This window comes from Scyliorhinus canicula, chromosome 2 (genome assembly GCF_902713615.1).
Source record: "Scyliorhinus canicula chromosome 2, sScyCan1.1, whole genome shotgun sequence".
In the NCBI taxonomy this organism is placed as follows: domain Eukaryota; kingdom Metazoa; phylum Chordata; class Chondrichthyes; order Carcharhiniformes; family Scyliorhinidae; genus Scyliorhinus; species Scyliorhinus canicula.
The window spans coordinates 18,710,056-18,732,398 of record NC_052147.1 but is presented as its reverse complement, the minus strand read 5'-3'; the positions used below and the strand labels follow the sequence as shown (position 1 = coordinate 18,732,398).

At 41.3% G+C, this 22,343-nt stretch overlaps 1 protein-coding gene across 3 annotated transcripts in view; it reads right to left on the bottom strand.

The window, feature by feature from the left end:
• Nucleotides 1–488: 488 nt before the first annotated feature.
• The window catches only part of dlst (dihydrolipoamide S-succinyltransferase), a 63,548-nt gene continuing 41,693 nt past the window's right edge, over nt 489–22,343 (bottom strand). For all 3 annotated transcript variants that reach the window (XM_038774399.1, XM_038774418.1, XM_038774408.1), the window contains 10 exons: nt 21,726–21,781; nt 19,789–19,900; nt 18,781–18,930; nt 17,935–18,014; nt 16,532–16,629; nt 8,741–8,871; nt 6,881–6,954; nt 6,413–6,496; nt 4,616–4,783; nt 489–2,996 (listed from right to left, as the gene is read on the bottom strand). In XM_038774399.1, coding sequence (XP_038630327.1) covers nt 2,862–2,996; nt 4,616–4,783; nt 6,413–6,496; nt 6,881–6,954; nt 8,741–8,871; nt 16,532–16,629; nt 17,935–18,014; nt 18,781–18,930; nt 19,789–19,900; nt 21,726–21,781 — 1,088 coding nt within the window. In that variant the 3' untranslated portion in view covers nt 489–2,861. The remainder of the gene's footprint in view (nt 2,997–4,615; nt 4,784–6,412; nt 6,497–6,880; nt 6,955–8,740; nt 8,872–16,531; nt 16,630–17,934; nt 18,015–18,780; nt 18,931–19,788; nt 19,901–21,725; nt 21,782–22,343) is intronic.

Below are 22,343 nucleotides of genomic sequence, written 5' to 3'. Positions count from 1 at the left end.
AGGTTGAGCAGGGAACACCTGGGAAGGAAATGGGTCAGTACACAATCCCCTCCCCATCAATGCCTCTGTCTCAAAAAATGTGTTTCTTTCATCAGAACTTCCGGTGTCACACTCCTCACCTAGACACATGTGTACCGATCTGTGGCCACTAAGTTTCTTCTCAGTTGATCTCCTGACCTTCAGCGATACATCAAGTCACCGAACTCCCATGAAGAAGTCCCAATGGTCTTACAAGGGATGAGAGGTTCTTCCCCTTACCAGGCTGATCCAGAAACCCTTCAACTGGCAGTAATCCATTGTAAACAGGCCCCAGCTGTTTTCTAGAAGGTTAAAGTAGACATCTAGCAGAACTATGGCATATGGAACACTTGGCATATGGCATATGGAACACAGGGGTTCATACCCCTGACCCCCCCCCACCAACATACCCTCCTCTCCCCCCCACTCCTCTACTGCTCCCCCCACGAACAACCAACAATCACTGCAAAGAAAATTAAGGACTGCGTTTAATATAGGACAAGCACAGAATTCAAACTCATGCTAACACCACACCGGACTTCTATATAATAGAAAGAATGGCGGGTGAAAGGCAAAGCAGAAGGGAGACTGTCCCACTTACTATTCTTGTTCCTAAGTACCTAAAGCAGCTACAAGAATATTTGAACAGATACATACATTTATTTTTATTTTCAATATTACCATTACATAGCAATTTCTCCTTTGTATCATTCCAACTTACTGTCTCATTACTGCTCATCAATTTAGATCTCTTTGGAATTTTAGTAACTGACTGAGTGGTGCAAGGCAACACTAAGCATCCCAACTATCATGAAAGTCGCATCAGAAAAAGCACCAACTAGGAGAGGATCAAATGGTACAATTAAGTATGAACCAGCATATTGGTGCATCCAGCTGGCACGCAAGAGTTTCCGTTTACATGGCAGCAAGTCCACAGTAACCCACATGTAGTTTGTTCTTTACACTTTTTGGTTAACAGGTCTATTTCTCACTCACAGATTGACTTCCTTCATCCCAATGACCGCACTGCGGTGCAGGTAATTAAAAAATACACATACATGTAACCATCTCCCATGGCCAGGACTACAACAGAGTAGATTGTCTCACAAGTGAAAATATGGCCCAAACCATGTATCAAATATTTAAAAGTGGTGTAGCTTGAGGGAAGTAATATTGATTATGTGCAAATCTGTGTGAATTTGTGGGAGCAGCATTTCTGAGATTGTGTATATTTGTGCTGATCAAGGAAAAGAATGACAGCTGGGGATTTGGCTATTTTTTCAGAAAACACCCAGTAATGACAAAGAGGACATGCCTACCATGTAAGCTAAAATTTAATGCTAACCTTTTTCCTCATTCTCCTTCCACCAACACCCCCACCATCAAACAACATAACTCCAAGTGTCAACTCCTTCCACCCAGACTGTCATTTTCAATCTTTGTGCACCATAGTGCAAGATTGACAAATCCCTGCTGACTGACTTCTATCTCCTCCATAGGAATAGAAGACTGTTGCCTTTATTTACATTTCAGAACTGACTTCCACTACTTTATCAATTTGTACAATTATAATCCATCTGCGTGAGAAGAACAGTGCATGTCAGGTAGTAGTTTACAGCTAATGATCACTTAAAAAACAAACTCAGTTCAACGAGGGCTGCAGGAATATTTCTGTATGGCAAAAAAATTCAGAAAGATCCACAGATCTGTTTGTTCAAGTAATACCGGACTTGGTGAATAAGTTGCCCAACCCTATTATCGTACGAATCTTAATACTGTCTGTAGACCTCGACATTCCAGAGGATGAAAGGTTGTATATATTTATTCATGTGTGAAGCCAGTTTAATTCTGAAGGTAGTAAGTAATTTCAATGTGGAGGAAGCAATATTTGATTAGAAAGATATAATTTTGATTTCACCCAACTAAGTAGTGGCCTGGTCCCAAGGTGCAATGTTTGGAGGATTGGACTAATGGCATGCTGCACAGCAGGGTGGCGCATAGGGACTCACGTTCCTGATGCAAAGGTGGTTTTAAGTCCCGAGGTTTAGTTGAGCTGTTTGGAAAGAGGTGGTGAAGGAAGGAGAGAATGAAAAAGCAATGAATCTGGTACAGGGATGTAGCAACAGGAAAAACCTAAATAGGCTTAGTGCAAGTGGAAACACAACATTTTCATATAGTACATTTATGCTTCAGACTTGGGGCAACTTTGCTGCAGAAACTGCAACACCTTTTCAACAAAAGGTCCCAGAAAAATAAAATAAAAAACACAATGCATTTACTTTCTAGCTGTACTTTTGAGTGGTTGGGGAATTACAGTGCTGCAGTATTCACTGTTGGGACAGTGCATTTTTCTGATCAGCGTAAAAATTGTAAATGGTGTGCAATTAGATATTTCAGCCCTGCTCCACAATTGTGCAACACTCCCCAATTAATAACAGCATCGGTTAGAGGTTTCTCTACTTGCCTCAGCAGCAATCACAGACGAGCAATCTTAACACATTAGTCTGACATTTCCAGCTCCTGCACCAGTCAATCTTTGGGATTTCTTTCAGTGTAACTCCAAGTTCTATGCATGTTTAAATCAAGATTATGAAGCTGCTTCCCTCAACAAAAACATGACCAGTGACGAGTTAGCAATGTTAGTATGATCACTCAAAATATGAATTAGTTGTAAAGTCTCTGACATGCAATGTCGTTCCATCATAAATCATTCCTACACAATTGCAATCTGTCCATAAAACATTAATTTATCATTTTAAACATCCAAAAAGGTTGAACAAACATTTAATATGTGGAAAATGTATACGATGTGTTGAGTATTTTTTTTAAATAACTATTAGAGTTTAAATGTCAAGGAGCAGCACACGGGGGTCTTCAACTGCAGCTTTAATTTTTCGGAGGAAAAGTACTGCTTCTCTGCCATCGATCAAGCGGTGGTCGTAGGTTAGGGCCACATACATCATGGGACGGATCACAACCTGCAATAAGAGGGAAACATGCATGACATGCTGACAGCGGATACAAGTTGTCCCTTTAAATGGGAACTTTGCGCCACTAGTTCATTCAACTATCATAAGACCACCTTCAAAAACAGGGCAATGCACTCAACCAGCCAAAGGTGCATCACCAATACAAGATACATCCTGATCGAGCTGATACAAGCCTATCACCATCACAGGACAACTTGTTCACTGGTCATCAGAAGGTTCACAGTGCGAGACAATGCTTCTGCAGTTACCACCAGTACCAACATAAGACAACTCACTACACCAAGATAAGGGAATGTTTACAAGATCTAGCACAGGCCTGTCAGCTGTACCAGTGCAATGCAACCTCGTCAAATTGCTACTAATGTGGATATAAATTTTAAAAATTAATTCATCCTTCACTCCAGCAAAACTGGCACAACAAAATGAGGTCAGCTTGAGGAAATGCAGCTCATTGACAGTCATATCTAAACATGAAGCCATTTTTAACAGGTAATTTCATGTGAATTCTTATCATAAACTTGATTAACAGATAGGCCACAAATACAACACATTAGAACAGTACAGCACAGAACAGGCCCTTCGGCCCTCAATGTTGTGCCGAGCCATGATCACCCTACTCAAACCCACGTATCCACCCTATACCCGTAACCCAACAACCCCCCCTTAACCTTACTTTTTATAGGACACTACGGGCAATTTAGCATGGCCAATCCACCTAACCCGCACATCTTTGGACTGTGGGAGGAAACCGGAGCGCCCGGAGGAAACCCACGCACACAGGGGGAGGACGTGCAGACTCCACACAGACAGTGACCCAGCCGGGAATCGAACCTGGGACCCTGGAGCTGTGAAGCATTTATGCTAACCACCATGCTACCCTGCTGCCCCCAAAGATTTAATTGCATTTTTAAATTCCATCACCTGCCTTGGTGGGATTTGAACCTAGAACCCCAGATCTACATCCTGGGTCTCTGGATTACTAGTCCAGTGACAATGGCACTATGCCACCACTCATGTGTTTATTAGCTTGAGCTATAGCTTCAATGTCAAAAACGGGCTGAAGTGAAAATCCTGATTTCAACATCACTAAATGTGCCACGGGAGGATATTTTTTCCCTAAATATTATAAACATGTCAAGTATAGTGATGAAGGTGGAAGGAAGATCGATCAGTTCCCTAAACAAAACTAATGGCCAAAGAGAATTTGTGCTCGTGGAGCTGATTGTCCGGCAGATTTACACAACCATGTGGTTCTCTGTACAAATAGTTATGCTTTTCACTTTGTGCTCTACTTGTACACCCCTGTAAATAGATGCAGTCAGTCAAGTGGGACTCTGAGTCTAGCTTGAAAGTAATGTGTTTATTAATTCTCTCCACAACACGCTAGCAAATATAAAGTTTAAAAGATCTCCTCAGAGACAGAAAATTACAGCATTGCAACTTGAAGGTGTGAGGAAATGAGACAGATCTATTGCGAGAAGTATTAAAATATGCGAAATGTACTTCACACTGCTGACAGCAAGTTGCAATCTGTTCAGTCACAAAGAAAAGGTGCAATATTTACAACAGGGATAATAAACCTGAAAACAAGACAGGATTTCACTCACCTGCCCCTTGACTGCAACTGGTCTATCAAAGATACCGTGCATGCCTAGGATGGAAGACTGAGGCGGGTTGATAATCGGTGTCCCAAACATTGAGCCAAACACTCCTCCATTACTGATAGTGAAAGTACCTCCATCCATGTCTTCTATAGCCAATTCATTTTTACGGGCCTACAGAAAGACAATTCAACAAAAATGTGTTAGGTCCTTCAAGTGTCAGAACTTCTTCCATCATGCTAATACAGTTGTATCCTGGGGCCAGTTTTGCTCAGTTGGCTGGACAGCTGGTGTATGATGCAGAGCAAGGTAAGCAGCGCGGGTGCAATTCCCGTACCAACTAAGATTATTCATGAAGGCCCCGCCTTCTCAAATTTGCCCCTCGCCTGAGGTGTGGTGATCCTCGGATTAAATCACCACCAATCAGCTCTCCCCCTCAAAGGAGAAAGGAGCCTAAGGTCTGGGACTATGGCAACTTTACTTCGGCATCATTTTGCACCCTGCACCCCTTCACACAAAATGTGAAATTATGCACTTGGGTAGAAGGAATAGGGAGTGACAATACAGACCAAATTATCACAATCCTACAAATATGTACAGGGTCAGAGGGACTTGGGGACTCATGTATATAGATCTCTGTAGGTAGTGGCATGTTGAGACAACTGTTCGCAAAGCCATATGGGCTTCACAAATAAAGTGGAGTACAAAGGCAGAAAAGTTATGCTGACCCTATATTAGTTGTGGCCTAACCAGAACTTGAGTATTGCTTCCAGTTCTGGTCACCAGACTTTAGAACGGATGTGATGGTCCTTGAAGGAATGCAGAAGAGATTTACCAGAATGGTTCCAAGGATGAGGCATTTTAGCTACAAGGTTAGGTTGGAGAAGCTACAAGTTTATGATAGATTTTAGAGAAGATGAACAAAGAAAAGCTGTGCCCATTAACTGATTTTACAAGGTTCAGAGGACAACAACTTAAGGTTTTGGGCAAGTGGTGCAGGGGGAAATGTGAAGAACGTTTTTAAGCAGCAAATAGTAATAACCTAGAACTCGCTGCCCAGGAAAAGAAATTGGATGGGCATTTGAGCAAAATAAACTTTTTTTTAAATATAAATTTAGAATACCCAATTCATTTTTTCCAATTAAGGGGCAATTTCGTGTGGCCTATCCACCTAGCCTGCAAATCTTTGGGTTGTGGGGGCGAAACCCACGCAAACATGGGGAGAACGTGCCAACTCCACGGGGACAGTGACCCAGAGCTGGGATCGAACCTGGGACCTCGGCACCGTGAGGTGCAGCTCTAACCACTGAGCAAAATAAACTGAACAGGCTTATGGGGATAGAACAGGGGCACAGGACTGATTGGTTTGCTGCAAAAAAAGTGAGCATGGACTTAATGGGCCAAATGGTCGCCTTCTGTGTTCTAATGACTCTTCTCCTAAGGGCAATACAAAGATTAGTCCTTATTTTCTGTCCTTGTATATACTTTGCATATACTACCTTTCCATTTAAGTCTCATTTCCATTGTATAAAAAGTAGTTCGCTCCTACAGAATTACATTAATTCTGTAATAATTAAACTTTTTGCCTTGCCACAAGGCTTTGATTTGTCTGTTCTAATCCACAAACATGCGCCCCGCGCCCAAAATATTAACACAACAAAATTTGTACTGAAACAATTTGGGCACTGTTGTAAGAGCTTAAAAAAGCAGCAATACAGACAGTCACAGCTCAAACCAACAAGTAATTAGCACTAATAGGAGCCAAAACCTTAAACGGTCATAACTAACACGAAGAACAATTACCTTCTCTCCTAGCTCATTAATCGTTTTCTCAATGTCAGCATAGTTCATTGTTTCAACATTTCGGATTACGGGAACTACCAAGCCCTGTGGAAGAAAATAAAATTGTCACCTTGCTTTTATGTAATGGCTTCAATGCACTAAAATGTGCCAAAGCTGCTTCAGAGGAGACATAGGGAATGCATAGTAATCAGTGAAATATATTTTTTAACCTGACAAGAAAAGTTCCACCATCAATTTACACACTATCACGACTTGGAAATATATCACTGTTCCTTCATCATTGCTTTGTCAAAACCCCCGACCTAACAGCACCTTAGAAAGATCCTTCATCACAAATACTGCAGTTCAAGACGGCAAGTCGCCATCACTTTCTTGGGCAATACATACAGCCAGTGAAGTTAACATTCCATGAAGGATGAAAGAAATTAAAATACGAGTTACCATCAGTGAATATTGCACAATACTGACCTTTGGTGTTGCAACAGCCACGCTGATGTCTATATAATCTCGGTAGACGATTTCTTTGGTTGTATCATCGACAACTGTGCGGAAAAACAAATTAAACCACTCAAAAGCCTGCACTAGTAATTAAATTCAAAAATAATGTCCTGACATTGCAGTGGAATCAAGCGCTATGGACAAGACATCTTACTGCACAATGCATCTAAATATTTCCCGTCCAAATTGCACTAACTACTAATGTCCTTTTCCAAATGCATTCTCTTTATGGAAGTTTTGTTGTTTTGCTGCTTTCTTAGTCTTTTGTTTTAAAAATTAAGTTCCTTTGTGTCACTTCCCAGCTGAGGTAGCAACATGTCCTGAAACAACAGCCCATTTTTCACACTCCAATTTCTTGGTTAAGAGAAGGCCTCGTAACCTGTTATACCACTCTTAAGTTATGAACAGTACGTAATTTAATTTAACAATTCCTGGAGGGATTCAAGCAAAGAGAAGGATAGATATGGACCTAATTTTCCCCTAAAAGTAGCAACATCGCCTCAACTTAATTTTGCTTGGGAACACAAAAGACCTTTGAGATTATTTTACATTATGTTAATGAATATGAAGAGAAATGACAAAAATACTCTGCTACAAAGCACTGGTTTGAATCAGGTTAGATTTTAATTTTCTTCAAGAAATAAAGCTATTTTATGGTGGTTTTCCCATCATACAGGGATAAATCACGAGTGTTCACGTTCATTAAGGATTTCCCACTGTTGAATCCTGGCAGCTTTTCGTATGCCAGAAGGCCCATTTATTAAATATTTACGAGACTAATATTTTAAAAATTGGGTCATTTAATCTTCAACACAGATGAAATGATATGAAAATCGCTTATTGTCACAAGTAGGCTTCAAAATAAGCTACTGTGAAAAGCCCCTAGTCACCACATTCCGGCGCCTGTTCAGGGAGGCTGTTACGGGAATCGAACCGTGCTGCTGGCCTGCTTTCAAAGCCAGCGATTTAGCCCTGTGCTAAACAGATACAAAGCAAAAAATGAAATCCAAGTAAATATTGCAAAATGATTAGCTAATCATTGTGGGCAGCACGGTAGTATTGTGGATAGCACAATTGCTTCACAGCTCCAGGGTCCCAGGTTCGATTCCGGCTTGGGTCACTGTCTGTGCGGAGTCTGCACATCCTCCCCGTGTGTGCGTGGGTTTCCTCCAGGTGCTCCGGTTTCCTCCCAAAGATGTGCAGGTTAGGTGGATTGGCCATGATAAATTGCCCTTAGTGTCCAAAATTGCCCTTTGTGTTGGGTGGGGTTACTGGGTTATGGGGATAGGGTGGAGGTGTTGACCTTGGGTAGGGTGCTCTTTCCAAGAGCTGGTGCAGACTCGATGGGCCGAATGGCCTCCTTCTGCACTGTAAATTCTATGATAATCTAATAATCTGTTGGATAAATATGGAAACAAAAATGATTAATTATCAATTCCTTGTTAAAACTCCATTCACTAAGGGTCACTGAAATACTCATTTCATTTTATTCTTGAAATCGCAACCACATTCGTCTCAAAGTAGACCCTTGATTTTACCATCACTGTATTATTCTTGAAGTATGAAGAATGTTAAACAATTAGAAGAGGAGGCACCTCAAGCTTACTCTGCTATTCAATGAGATCATAGGTTATTTGTGGCCTTAACTTCATTTTTCTACCTGTCCCATGTAACCCTCAACTCCCTTGTCGATGAAAAATTTCAACAGCCGTGAACATATTCAATGACCGAGCCTTCGCTGCTCTCTAGGGTAGAGAAGTAAACTTGGAATACTGTTTTCTACTCAACTAGCTATTGGCAGGACTTGGTCTTATCCTTGATGTTACATACCAGCATTTACCACTGGTTGGTTCTGCAGTGCAAAACTGGATGCTTTGACAAATGCAGACATGAAACCGAGCTTCATGTTGTGCTTCTTCAGGAAGGTTTCTTTGTGCAGAGTTCTCATTTCCTGGATGTTGCTGTGAGGGAAAAGAAAAAAAATCATCAACAGTCTTTGCAGAGCGCAGGTATTTCCCGAGAAAAGCTGTACAGTATCACAGTATGTCAGCACATCAATGCTGTAAACAGCGGGAGGTGGATTTGAATACACAACTTGTGACACGGTAATAACGATTCAATCGTCAATCACAAGTTCAAACTTAACTTTAGTTCATGTTTTCCTAAACAAAAACCCAATTGCTGGGTCCTCCTTTATCGCCCATGCACATATATGAAATAGACAATTAGAAGGTTTTATTTAGAAATGGAGGCAGGTACTTCCTAAAAACCAAATTAAAATTGAGACCATTGATAAGCGAGATTGATAGCTGGGAGGAATGATCAGATTGATTTCAGCAGAACATACACTGAGAATTGAACAAATGCAAAGCATTGCCATTGCTAGTACCAAGCAGTTTTTTTTTTTGAAACCTTGCATTTACATTGCATCTTTAATGTAGGAAACAGGCAGTCAGAAATTGAGAAGAAAGCAGTTACATCAATGTTTCAGGTCTTTACATCCCAAATTATCAATGGTTTATTTGAAGGGTATCCAATGCTTGCACATTAGAATAACTTGTTTTTGACATTTCAGTCAAATGCCCTCAAGATATATCCCAGTACTAGTTAGCCTTGTAATTATGCTTGTTCCATATCGAGTGGATTATTTCAACAGCCAGACCTAAATATTAGCACCCAAAACATTTACTTATCTGTTCCCTCTGTATATGCTGTCTGCTGGGTATTTCTTGCATTACGTTCTTTCACAATTGTACTTCATTAAAGAAATGACAATGGAGAAAGATTTTATGTATGTTTTAAAACAGGGTTCAGACAACATTGCAGTAAGTTTATTTTGTTTTATTTAGCCAGCAGAAAAGTAATGACTCAGTAAGATTTAAGATTCAAAGGCATTTCCTTTCGTCTCCAAACCCACGGAAATTATAGATTTAATTGAACTAGCTCCCATAACAATTACCAGCATTAAAGAGTCGATACACATGGCTGCTTAGAAACAGGATTGAGTGTTATGTGGATTATGTACAGGTAAACAAATGTGGAGAATATACAGAGGCCTCTGACATTGAAAAGCATCAGATTAAGTATTTTCTGCTTTCAAGTTTTACTTCCTACTTGAACCTCTCCAGTTCTTTTCATGACGCTAAATTTTTCCCGGTCTAAGTACTGCACAATTATTTTATTTTTATTTGTGCCATTTATTATAGTATTACATTGAAGTAGGCAACTATCAGTGAAAAGCACGCATTCATCTTGGGCTTTCAAGTTACGGAAGGCTTCTCAATACAAAGCACAATGACATCTCCTTTCATTCTCTTCTTCAGTTACGTTAATAAACAGTTATTATTAGCTCTTATTTTTCATTAATAACTTTCAGTTTCACTCTACAAACATTCACTTAGAGGCAACTCAACCCTTACACTAAGACTACTTACCTTATATCTCACATCACTAAATATCATGTTAAGCTTTTGTGACGAGGAAGCTGAATAGCATTTTCTATGCAAAATACTTATAGCTCAGTACAAATCTGTGCATTTGATAGCATTGTGCTCTGTTGATTATAATCTGAATGGCTTCTGTAATTGTTTGAACTACCTTACTTTTCAAGTCATAGTACTGAAATCAGCTTAAGGCTTTTGATTCATAGACGGCCACTCCAGTGCGATAACTTCCATCTGTTTGACCTAAGCGGAATTCGTGTATTGCTGCCACACAATGAATTGCACTGTAAATCAGCTTTTTCCAGCTGCTCAAGACAAATATTTATTGTCACCTATGTACATTACTCATGCGACAGCTGTTAACCGTAAACTTTATGTCTTTATAGGTCCACTTATGATTGATTTTATTTCTCACCAAAGCGTTTCCTTTCATGTCTCACTAGTATAGTTTCAATCACCAAATTGCCTAGTGCTGTTATTACTGTTCTGTTGTAAATGAGCAACAGGCAAATTGCAAATCAAGAGGAAAGGGGACAGGGGAGTGCTGCTCACAAATATTCTTCACATAGGGAACCAAATGTTTGAACTTGACAGAACTTTACATCGAGCAACAATATGCAATATAAAACTTGCTGCACCACAGCTTGACCTGGAAAACTATCAGATATTTTAGTATGTCTCAGGAAAATTAATCCTGTATAAATTGCACACCATTGAATTACAGAACAGTGGACGCTGGTGAATCAACTATAAAATCACAAACTAAACTTTCCTTTAAAACTGAACAAGCTGAGAAAATTGTTTAAAGATCATCCGTGCAACGTAGATGTTCCGGTTAAAATGTGAGCCTGCGAACAAGAACACTAAGAAAAACCCAAAGCATACAACACACTCACAAATGAGAACAATGTTGAGACCTGGTCAATTTTAACTGGCAGGTTTCATTTCCCCAAGACTGGCAAGCTGGCCAGCTTATCATGTTCTGGCTACCCATAAAAAACACAATTTTAAATCCAGCTCGTCCCATATTTAGAGAAACTGGAATATTGGAACACCTTAAAATGGAAAAAAGAAATCAGGGTATCTTATTACATAGTGGGCACAGTTTTTCATGAACCTCTTGATACAAGATACAAATTTATCAATGAAATCCCTGACCACTGATAAATGCCCCTGGCTGGTCATGAGGTGGTCTGGTACTACAAGCGTACAATCACTCATGTCCTACACTCTCAGAAAATCAGACATAGGAGCAAAACCCATGGTCCTCTAATGTTGATAGTTCACATCTCTCCCAAGTGATGCATCCTCTGACTTCAGCAAGTACATCGGTGACCTGTCTGTTTCCCCAATTCTAGGCGATGGACAGAAAGACAACTGAGATATTACCCCAAGCAGATTGGAAACATCCAGAGGCATAATAGGTCAGGCTGACGGGCACTCGTGTGAAATGGTTCCCAGTCTAGATCTTCGGGGCAGTACGGTAGCACAGAGGTTAGCACAGTTGCTTCACAGCTCCAGAGTCCCCGGTTCGATTCCCGGCTTGGGTCACTGTCTGTGCGGAGTCTGCATGTTCTCCCTGTGTTTGCGTGGGTTTCCTCCGGATGCTCCGGTAATGTGCAGGTTAGGTGGATTGGTCAGGATAAATTACCCTTAGTGTCCAATTGGTTGGGTGGGGTTACGGGGATAGGGTGGAGACGTGGGCTTAAGTGGGGTGCTCTTTCCAGGGCCGGTGCAGACTTGATGGGCCAAATGGCCTCCTTTTGCACTGTAAATTCTATGATTCTTCCAGTATACTATAGGGAGTCAGCAAATACACCAGCATGTCCAATCGCCTGCAGCACTGCTCTTCTGGCAGGTCCAGGAAGGTGACATGTGTATCCACCTGTGAGGTTGACAAGGTATTTTTGTGAGCAGATACTGACATGCAGACTTCAGACCTGCCTGCAGCTCCTGCTGCTTTGAGCCCTCTGCTGTTGTTACTTATTGACTTTCTAAACAGTGCAGTTAAAGTAGCACGCATGCTTAGAACTTGCGTATGCTTTGAATAAGGATGCTAGAAAGTGCAGAAATCCAACAAAATACACAAGCTCACATTCCAACATGATCAATTACAATACCTGTAACTAAACTGTGTTGGTGCAAGTCATGGTCCCTTTAACTCTCTATGGCTTAAGTGGACTACTAATCCTATTTTTCTCATTTAAAAAAAAAATTTAGGGTACCCAATTTTATTTTCCAATTGAGGGGCAATTTAGCGTGGCCAATCCACCTACCCTGCCCATCTTTCGGATGTGGTGGTGAGACCCATGCAGACACGGGTAGAATGCGCAAACTCCACATGGACAGTGAGCCGGGGCTGGGTTCAAACCCGGGTCCTAGGCACCGGAGGCAGTAGTGCTAACCACTGCGCCATCGTGCTGCCCCAGTGGACTGGAATCCTACTATCATTTGCAACTACAACAGTTTACTCCTCACTTTTGAAATCATCAGAGAATCATACAGCAAAGAAGACTGCCATCTAGCCTTTTGCACCTGTCAAATCTTTGAAAGAGCTAATCAATTAGTTCCACTCTAGCGATCTTTTCACGGTCCTGGAAAGTTCTCTCAGATCCAACTCCTTTTTGAAAGCTGCCACTACCTTTTCAGGCAGTGCATTTCAGAATCTAACTCACTCTAAAAAAATTCTTATTTCCCCCCTGTTCCTTCTGTGCTCACTAGTTACCAATCCTCCTGTCAATGGAAACTGTTTCTCCTTATTTACTCTGGAAACTGTTTCACATTTCCTCTAACAAACATCTTCATAACTTGAGACACCTATTATATTTCCCCTTAACAATCTTTGTTCTAAGGTAAACCATCTCAGGGTCTCTGTCCCCTTCACATAACTGAAGCCCTTCATCCCTGGTATAATTGGTATAATTCCCGTACCAGCCTCCCCAGACAGGTGCCGGTGGCGACTAGGGGCTTTTCACAGTAACTTCATTGAAGCCTACTCGTGACAATAAGCGATTTTCATTTTTCATTTCATTATGATAATTATTTTCACCCTCTTCCAAAGCCATTTCAGTGGGCAGTTAAGAATCAACTGCATTGCTGTGGGCTTGGGGTCACATGTCGGCCAGTCCAGATAAAGACGGCAGATTTCCTTCCCTAAACATTAGAAAACCAGATGGGTTTATGACAATCAATCATAGTTTCATGGTTACTGTTACTGAGATTAGCTGACAGCAAACAAGAAAATGAAAGCCACATTCTCATTCATCAGTCCACCGCTGGAAGCACTTCTAGCCTACAGTAAAACTACATTGAAAAACTAGGCAAGTACAAAAATGAATGGAAATTTGGCAGAACATGGGCGGCACGGTGGCAGTGGTTAGCATTGCTGCCTCACAGCATCAGGGACCTGGGTTAAATTCCGGCCTCAGGTGACTGTGTGTGAACTGTCTGCACATTCTCCCAGTGACTGCGTAGGTTTCCTCCAACAGTCACAAAGATGTGCAGGTTAGGTGGATTGGCCATGCAAAATTTCCCCTTAGTGTCCAACGGTTAAGTGGGGCTATGGGGATAAGGAGGGGGAGCGGACTTCAGTGGTTCTCTATGATTCTAACACCCACCACAGACCAACAGTGGAGTGATCAAAATCATGGATGCTCACGGGGTTAGTGTGGATATTGAAGGGCTGTGGTGTTGCTTGACCGAGAGCCAATGCAGGTCAGTGAGTGTATGGGGTGATAGGAAAATGGAATATTGTGCACATTAAAACACAGGTAGCAGAGTTTTGGATGATGTCAGGTTTACTGAAGGTAGAATGTGGGCAACAAGCCAAGAGTGCAGCTGGACAAGTCGAGCCTACAGGAACAGATGCAAGAGGGATTCAGCAGATGAGCGGAGATGGGAGTGAAGTCAGGCGATATTATGGGAGGTGAAGAGAGGCCACCACCATGATTGTGCGACTATGTCATAAATAATCTCGGGAGTCAAATATGATCCCATAAGATACTATCCTCACATCTACCTCCCTCACTAATCATTCAAATTCAAATTGCATGCATTGCAGAATTCCTCCAGAGAAGTAAAAAGAAGCAAAACAGGTTTTTCATTAGGCTTTGCTATCTTCCAAGGTTCCACCTTTAAAAATAATTTAAAGGCAGTGCAAATAGGGTAGGACAACGTGAAGCATACATTTAGATACTTATAGATTATTTACAATATAGATATATACACACACACACCACACAGGGGAAAATACTGAATTTCGTAAGTGTTTATTTACGAATGCAGTGCACACTTGAGGAGCTCTTGCTATGAGCCAGAAAGATTTGTTTCAGTCTTCCTTTACTAACGTTGCAAAGAGATTAGACATGTTACAACTGGGGATATAATCTTATTTAATACACAATGTTGGGAGCAGTCTTCCCTCTGTATCTAACCCATAGTTTTAACTGGGTCAAAATCCTGGAACTCCCTTTCTAACAGCCATGTGGGTGCTCCTAGACCACATGGACTGCAGTGGCTCAAGAAGGCAGCACACCACCAACCTTTAAAGGGCAATTAGGGATGGGCAATAAATGCCAGCCTTGCCAGAGGCCCACATCCCATGTACGAATAAAAACTGATCTTGAAGCACTTGTATTATTGATGATAACATATTTGGTACCAAAATTGGGAAAAGGTGTTCCAACTCACAGCACTGAATGGAAATCTTAAATTTCCCTGTGAATGCAGAATTCTCTGGAGAGATGGCTAGTGTGACCGTTAAAAGTGGGAATCTGTTTCAAATGAAACTAGCAATCAAACAGTTAAAGGCCAGCGAAAGTGGATAGTGTGCTCACTGACCCGATAAAAGGTGTCCATGTCTGTGTTTTCCCCTTAACCCTGTTTGTTTTCCTGCACTTAAGCTCATTAACTCTAGGATTACTTCCCTAACGCCATTAGGCATCCCCAAGATGCAAGAACACCAGAAAAGGAGCCAGGAATGATAAAATCTTCCAGTCTAACTATATCAAAATTTCATTGCCTCATCATTAAACTGCTTTCATTCAAAGACCAAGCTTCTCCCTCGAGGATTTATCTCTCTGCCCCATCTCTTCCCTCCTTCTCTTCAGTCTCCAGGCATATGTCAGTCTTGTAAAGTGCATTCTTAGCTAATCTGTTTAAATAGGTATTATTACAGCACACAACATCCTGAAGAGATGTAAACCAAAACTGGCATATTAGCCCCTTAAACAAAATGTTAAAAGCATCATTTCCAGCACAAGAGTCAAATATTTTCCCTTAAATTAATATTGTTCAGTCTGCCCATCTTACAACAAAAGCACATTAGGAACAAATATTTACAGTAGTCTGTCTTTAAGTGGAGATGATGTTTCAGTTTACCAAAGGGCTCAAATAGCATTTGGAGAGAAATTTCCTGCTGATAATTCAAGATGTAGCCTTAGTTACTTCCAATTTAAAAGCCTTGCATGCCTTCTCTTTGCTTAGCTTTGGAGGTTTTCACTAGAGTTCTGCAATCAATTCAATATCCAGTAAATGTTGGGTGTGGTGGGAGTGTGAAAGAAAAGGAGCAAGTAGGAGAGAAAGCAACAAGATTGGGAAATAGAACAGATCATGAGGAAGGGCCACAATGATGGAGCATGGGTTTGTAGCAGTAATTACCCATACACTCAAGTTGTCAATCTCATTGTACCCCAGCATAGGGAAGGAACAATTGGAGGAAGGGCCTTCTGACAGCTGGCTTGTCCCAGACATGCATTGGAGGCGGCTATTTGAATCTTTGCTACAAATAATTGTGACTTGGGAGACCCAGGGAAGGATGAAGGGATGAAAAAACAAAACATAAGTATGTCACTCACTCCCACACCCCAACAGAATGCAACAAGTTTTCAACATGTTCTTTCAAAGCAAGAAATTAACAATTTTAGTAGTTCTGACTGATGCCTGCAGGCGAGTCACTTTATGCAGACTCCCACTGCCTCAACGGGAACAGGATGGAAATATTTCAGTTCGCTACTGCTCTTGTTGCAGACGGTTTTGACCCCAACTGAACGCACGGTAGAATACATTCATAAGAATGGGTTTACACCCCATTTTTCCCAATAACCAAATGAGACACACAAAATCATGGCTAGTCTTGATAGATCTGTGAATCTCTCTGCAGCTGTTGAATCCACCTTACCTCATGTCAATTTCATTGAAGGTAGTCAGCATGGCACAAGTATTCTGAGCCTCCTTTAGCCGCTCTGCAATTCGAATTCGCATTCTGTTCATTTTAACCTAAACATTCAGAAGCCAATTACAAAATTAGTCTATCTCAATCAAGTTTAAACTTCAAGGTTAATTAAGAGGTTACTAGAATATTTGATACCTGCAAACGACTACCATCAATATTTTAGCAAGTTTATCAAATCATATCATCCCTTACTCCTCATATGCAAAGGATGATATCCTCACGACATTACAGAACGCAGCAGGATACCTGAATGTTTACATGCAAAATGGTCAGGTTCATGTTTCTGGTGATAGAGAATCTAAATTATTCCACAGGTACTGATGCAGAATTATTAACTTTTGTGGTCAGAGCAAAGAAGCATAGGAATAAACTAGCCAACCCTCAAAAATTTTGCATTGCTGTGTCTTATTTGATCCCTAACATTGATGCTAGACTATTAGATTCCTGCGAATAACAGGGCACGGCATACCCCTTCTTTATTATTATTGTCACAAGTAGGCTTACATTAACACTGCAATGAAGTTACTGTGAAAATTCCCTAGTCGCCATATTCCGGCGCCTGCTCGGGTACACGGAGGGAAAATTCAGAATGTTCAGATCACCTAACAAGCATGTTTTTCAGGACTTGTGGGAGAAAACGGGAGCACCCAGGGGAAAGCCACACCGACACGGGGAGAACGTGCAGACTACGCCCAGACAGTGACCCAAGCCGGGAATTGAACTTGGGTCCCTGGTGCTGTGACGCAACAGTGCTAACCACTGTGCTACCGTGCAGCCCAGTTTCGACCAGTGCCTGCAGTTAAATAATGCTTAATGTGATTAACCACCAATCTTGACATCCAGAGAACGTCACAGTGGCTAGCAAGGCTGCGTCATGGCGCCGCGGACCCGGGTTCAATCACGGCCCCGGGTCACTGTCTGTGTGGAGTTTGCACATTCTCCCCATGGGTCTCACCCCCACACCCCAAAAAGATGTGCAGAGTAGGTGGATTGGCCACGCTAAATTGCCCCTTAATAGGAAAAATATAATTGGGTACTCTAAATTTTTTTTATTTAATCTTAATATCCAAAATGTTAACACTTTTGTATAATAACTGGGTAAAGATAAAAAATGTCAATTTTTCATGATTCTGCAGTGGGAAACTACAATGGTTATTTACAGTTTACCAGATTTTACCTTTCTAGCCCCTTCCCTGGAAAGCTAAAAATTGTATTAAATCTGATCGCTGGTATTTACATATCAGTCCAGAATAAAAGCTCTGGAAGCAAAATATACACAATATTATTTCTATACAATAAATTCATACATAGCAGGCTGTAATTGATGCCATTTACTGCTTCATATTTACCCTATGCTCCGATCTGATACCCTTCACTCCCACATCTGAAGCTGGGGCCAAGTGTCCAACAGCAGGTTTCACTGCTGATACTGGAATAAAAGCAGAACACAAGGCAATGTTAGGAATTGGATATGCAAAATCTACATTTTTATCCTATTCATATCATCTCCTATTCTGTAGATGCCTCTGGCAAATCCCCATTTTAAACAAGATAAGAGGATTACCTGCCAACAATGTAACCATTGAAGCTATTATGCGCACACAATGGAGGACGAGTATAGCAAGTGCACTGGTTAGAAGTCACAGACCCATGACCGTAAAGAATGTTAAAAACAGTCGTGTACAGCAAAAGGATTGCTGAACCATCCAAGATTAATAATAATCTACTGTTTCCACTATTTTCTTTGTTTGTGTCAGTTTAGCTTACTCGATAACACTCTTGCCTTGGAGTCAAAAATGTTGTGGGTTTAAACCTTATGAGAGTTGAGTTGGGATGCATGTCTAGGTTGCTAGTCTGTGTAGTACAGCGGGGGTGGGGAAAGAGAGAGAGAAAAAGATAGGAGGAGTGCAGCTTTGTTGGAGGTGCTTCAGGTACGGCAACACCCCACTTGCCTATTAAAGACATCACTATCTCAAGGGCAGGAATCATCTTGTGCCATATCTAACATTCATCCATTAATCAATGCCAGCAATAAAGTATTTCATTGCTGCCTGTAGGATTCTATGGTGCACAACATGGCCAACGTGGCATGCATAAACAAGTTGCTACAATTCAACCCAAACGTTTTGAGACATTTTATAAAGCACTATATTGGCAGAAGCTTTTTTAAATGGAAGTCATTTTATTTTACTCACCAGGTTTACTTTCGATGGCCTGAATATTTACCGGTGGCACAGGTGGCATTGTGGTAGGAATTGTGCCTGCTGTGGCTGCAGGTGGTGATGGTGATGCTGCTTCTGGTTTGGGGGTGGGAGGGGCTTCTGGTTTTGGCTTAGCAGCACCGGCTGGAAAAGCAAAAAGTATAAACACATAATTAACCAGGCTTGAGATGTGACTTCTCCAAAACATAGAAAACTGTAGCAGGAGTAGGTCATGCAGCCCTTTGAGCCTGCTCCACCAATCATTATGATCATAGCTGATCATCAAACTCAATAACCTGTTCCCGCTTTTTCCCATATCCTTTGATCCCTTTCGTCCCAACATACAATGTTTTGGCCTCAACTGCTTTCTGTGGCAGCGAATTCCAGGTGTGGATATGGCCCTGTATAATTGCAGCAAGACAACCCTGTTCCTGTACTTCAGGCCACTGTCTTCCAAATGCTCAGCTATTAAATCTTTTATAATGGACTCTAGCATTTTCTCCACTCCCGACATCAGGCTGACTGGTCTATAATTCCCTGTTCTCTCTCTACCTCCCTTTTTAAATAGTGGGGTTACATTACCTACCCTCCAATCTGTAGGAACTGTTCCAGAATCTATAGAATCTTGGAACATGACCATCAACACATCCACTGTTTCTCGGGCCACTTCCTTAAGTACTCTGATGTAGATTATCAGGCCCTGGGGATTTATCGGCCTCCATTACCATCAATTTCCCCAACATTATTTCCCTACCAATACGAATTTCCTTCAGTTCCTCCCTTTCACTAAACCTTGTGTTCCCCAACATATCTAGTATGTTATTTGAGTCCTCCTTTGTGAATGCAGAACCAAAGTATGTACTTAGTTGGTCAGCCATTTCTTTGTTCCCCATTATAAATTCCCCTGTTTCTGAGGAGCTTGAAAACAAAGATGAGAACTTTAAGATCATAGCTTCACTTAATTAAGAGCCAATGTAGATCAGCAAGCATAGGGGAACCCACCTTCTGTCTTCCTGAGTTTGAAGAGAGGGGTCCCTCCTTCTACCTTACCCCCATCAGGGACCAGGAGCTCCTCAATGACACCAGCATGTGGAGCAGGAACCTGTACTGACGTCTGGAATCAAGAAGAATTAATTTTAGGAATTATAGCCCAGCAGCATGTATTCCACAGTGGGCAAATAACTCCTCTGTTTGCTATACAACATTGGTTGTCAATGGGGAGTTAGCAGCAATTTTAAGGTTCACATCACAGAATGAGAGATAATGGCTGGTTCAACACTGGATTCGAGGTCAATGGAAAATGAACAATACATGGCACAATGTTAGTGCTATTTGCAGATACAGAAGATGGATCAATTAAGTTTGTCACATTGCAATGAAACATTGAAAGGAAGATTAAATGCTAATCACAAAATCATCAATCCGACAAGGATGTTGGTACCAATATGGAAATAAGACATATTTTCTTACATATTCTGAAAATAATTTATGAAGTTGAAGGCAGCGATTCATAGACATTTAATATCACTAATCTTGTAATAGGAAGTGGAATAGTTAAGCGTTTTGTTCATATCACAGCATTTTTACAGATATGAAATTGGAACCCTGAATGCGAAAGTAATGTAGTGACTGAAGTAACTGCATTATCACATTATAGATAATGCCAATAATTAACTGGACCAGAATGGTGACTGATGAAAGATCTCGAATTAGTGCAAGAAACAGGAGAACTGATTAGGCCAAGTAAGAAAATTATGCATTAATGCTAATTTTACAAAATCGCACTCCCAGTAGCAACCTTTAAAAAAATGAGACCATAGATATAGGAGCAGAATTAGGCCACTCGGCCCATCAAGTCTGCTCCGTCATTCAATCATAGCTGATATTTTTCTCGTCCCCATTCTCTTGCCTTCTCCCCATTACCCCTGATCCCCTTATTAATCAAGAACCTATCTATCTCTGTCTAAAAGACACTCAGTGATTTGGCCTCCACAGCCTTTTGCAGTAAAGAGTTCCACAGATTCACCACCCTCTGGCTGAAGAAATTCCTCCTCATCTCTGTTTTAAAGGATCATCCCTTTAGTTCGAGATTGCGCCCTCTGATTCTAGTTTTTCCTACTAGTGGAAACAACCTCTCCACATCCACACTGTCATGCATCTGAAACATTAGCACTTGCTGCATACAAGCGAGGCCCACTGCTGGGATTAATTTCTTAAATTAACCCAAGAGGCAGCATTTTAAGTGGCTGGGCAATCAGATGGTTGCTATAAAAGGGTAGAAATAATTTCAGGAGGCAGAGAAAAATGGGTAGATTGGTGAGCATAGTTCTGCTGGTCTCGGGGCAGAACACCTCAGTCCCACGGAGTGCATATCCTGTTACCTGTGGGAACGTCGGGATGCTTCTTGTCCTGGGCAACATGTGAAAGTATCATCACTTGAAGCACCTCAAGCTACAGATTTCATGGGCAGCACAGTGACCTAGTGGTTAGCACAACCGCCTCACGGTGCTGAGGTCCCAGGTTCAATCCCGGCTCTGGGTCACTGTCCGTGTGGAGTTTGCACATTCTCCCCGTGTCCGCGTGGGTTTCGCCCCCACAACCCAAAAATGTGCAGTGTAGGTGGATTGGCCATGCTAAATTACCCCTTAATTGGAAAAAATATAATTGGGTAATCTAAATTTTTTTTTAAAAAGCTACAGATTTCGGAGCTTGAGCAGTACCTCAACACAAGATGAAACAGAGGGTTTCAACATAAGAGAAACAAGATGCTGCAAGGAAGGGTAATATTATGCAGTTGCGACATCCTGGTGATCACTTATTATTTAACTGCCAGCAGTTATACAGAAGCCATACCAGAGACTCAATTACCCTTTCAGCCATATTTAGTACAGAGACCAAACAAAGAAAAAAGTAGCTGGTCAGAATCAAATGTTACTAACCTTATCAGTTTCAATTTCACACACCACCTCATCTTCACTTACTGTATCACCAACAGCTGTAATGAAACACGGAATGGATTGGAGTATTTTGCATGAAAATACCAAATGCAAAATCAAAACTAATTTTGGGACTGGATATTCTTTAAAAAGAGTACGGTTATATAAATTCACTAGCAGCTGAATCCCAAAATTAGATTTTTGCCTTGTAATCACTAGAGTTTATTGTTCTTTTTAGTTGTATTCTAGTTCTGGGCACCACACCTTAGGAAGGATGTACTGGCCAGGGAGTGCAGTGTTGTTTTTACCAAAATAATACCTGGAATTTTTTTAATTGATTCATGGGATGCGGGCATTGCTCGCTCGGTCAGCATCTATCCCCAATTGGCCTCGAGAAGGAACAGCATTATATTTCCAAATCAGGACAATGAGTGGCGTGGTAATGTTCCCAAGTATCTGTTGCCCTTGTCCTTATAGATCAGGGGTGGGCAAACTACGGCCCGCGGGCCGCATGCGGCCCGCCAAAGGTATTTCTGCGGCCCACCAAGTCATTAAAAAAATTGTCCAAGCTGCTCAGTTTTTAACCACAAAGTTAGTCCCAATTTCCTGCATTTGGCCCAT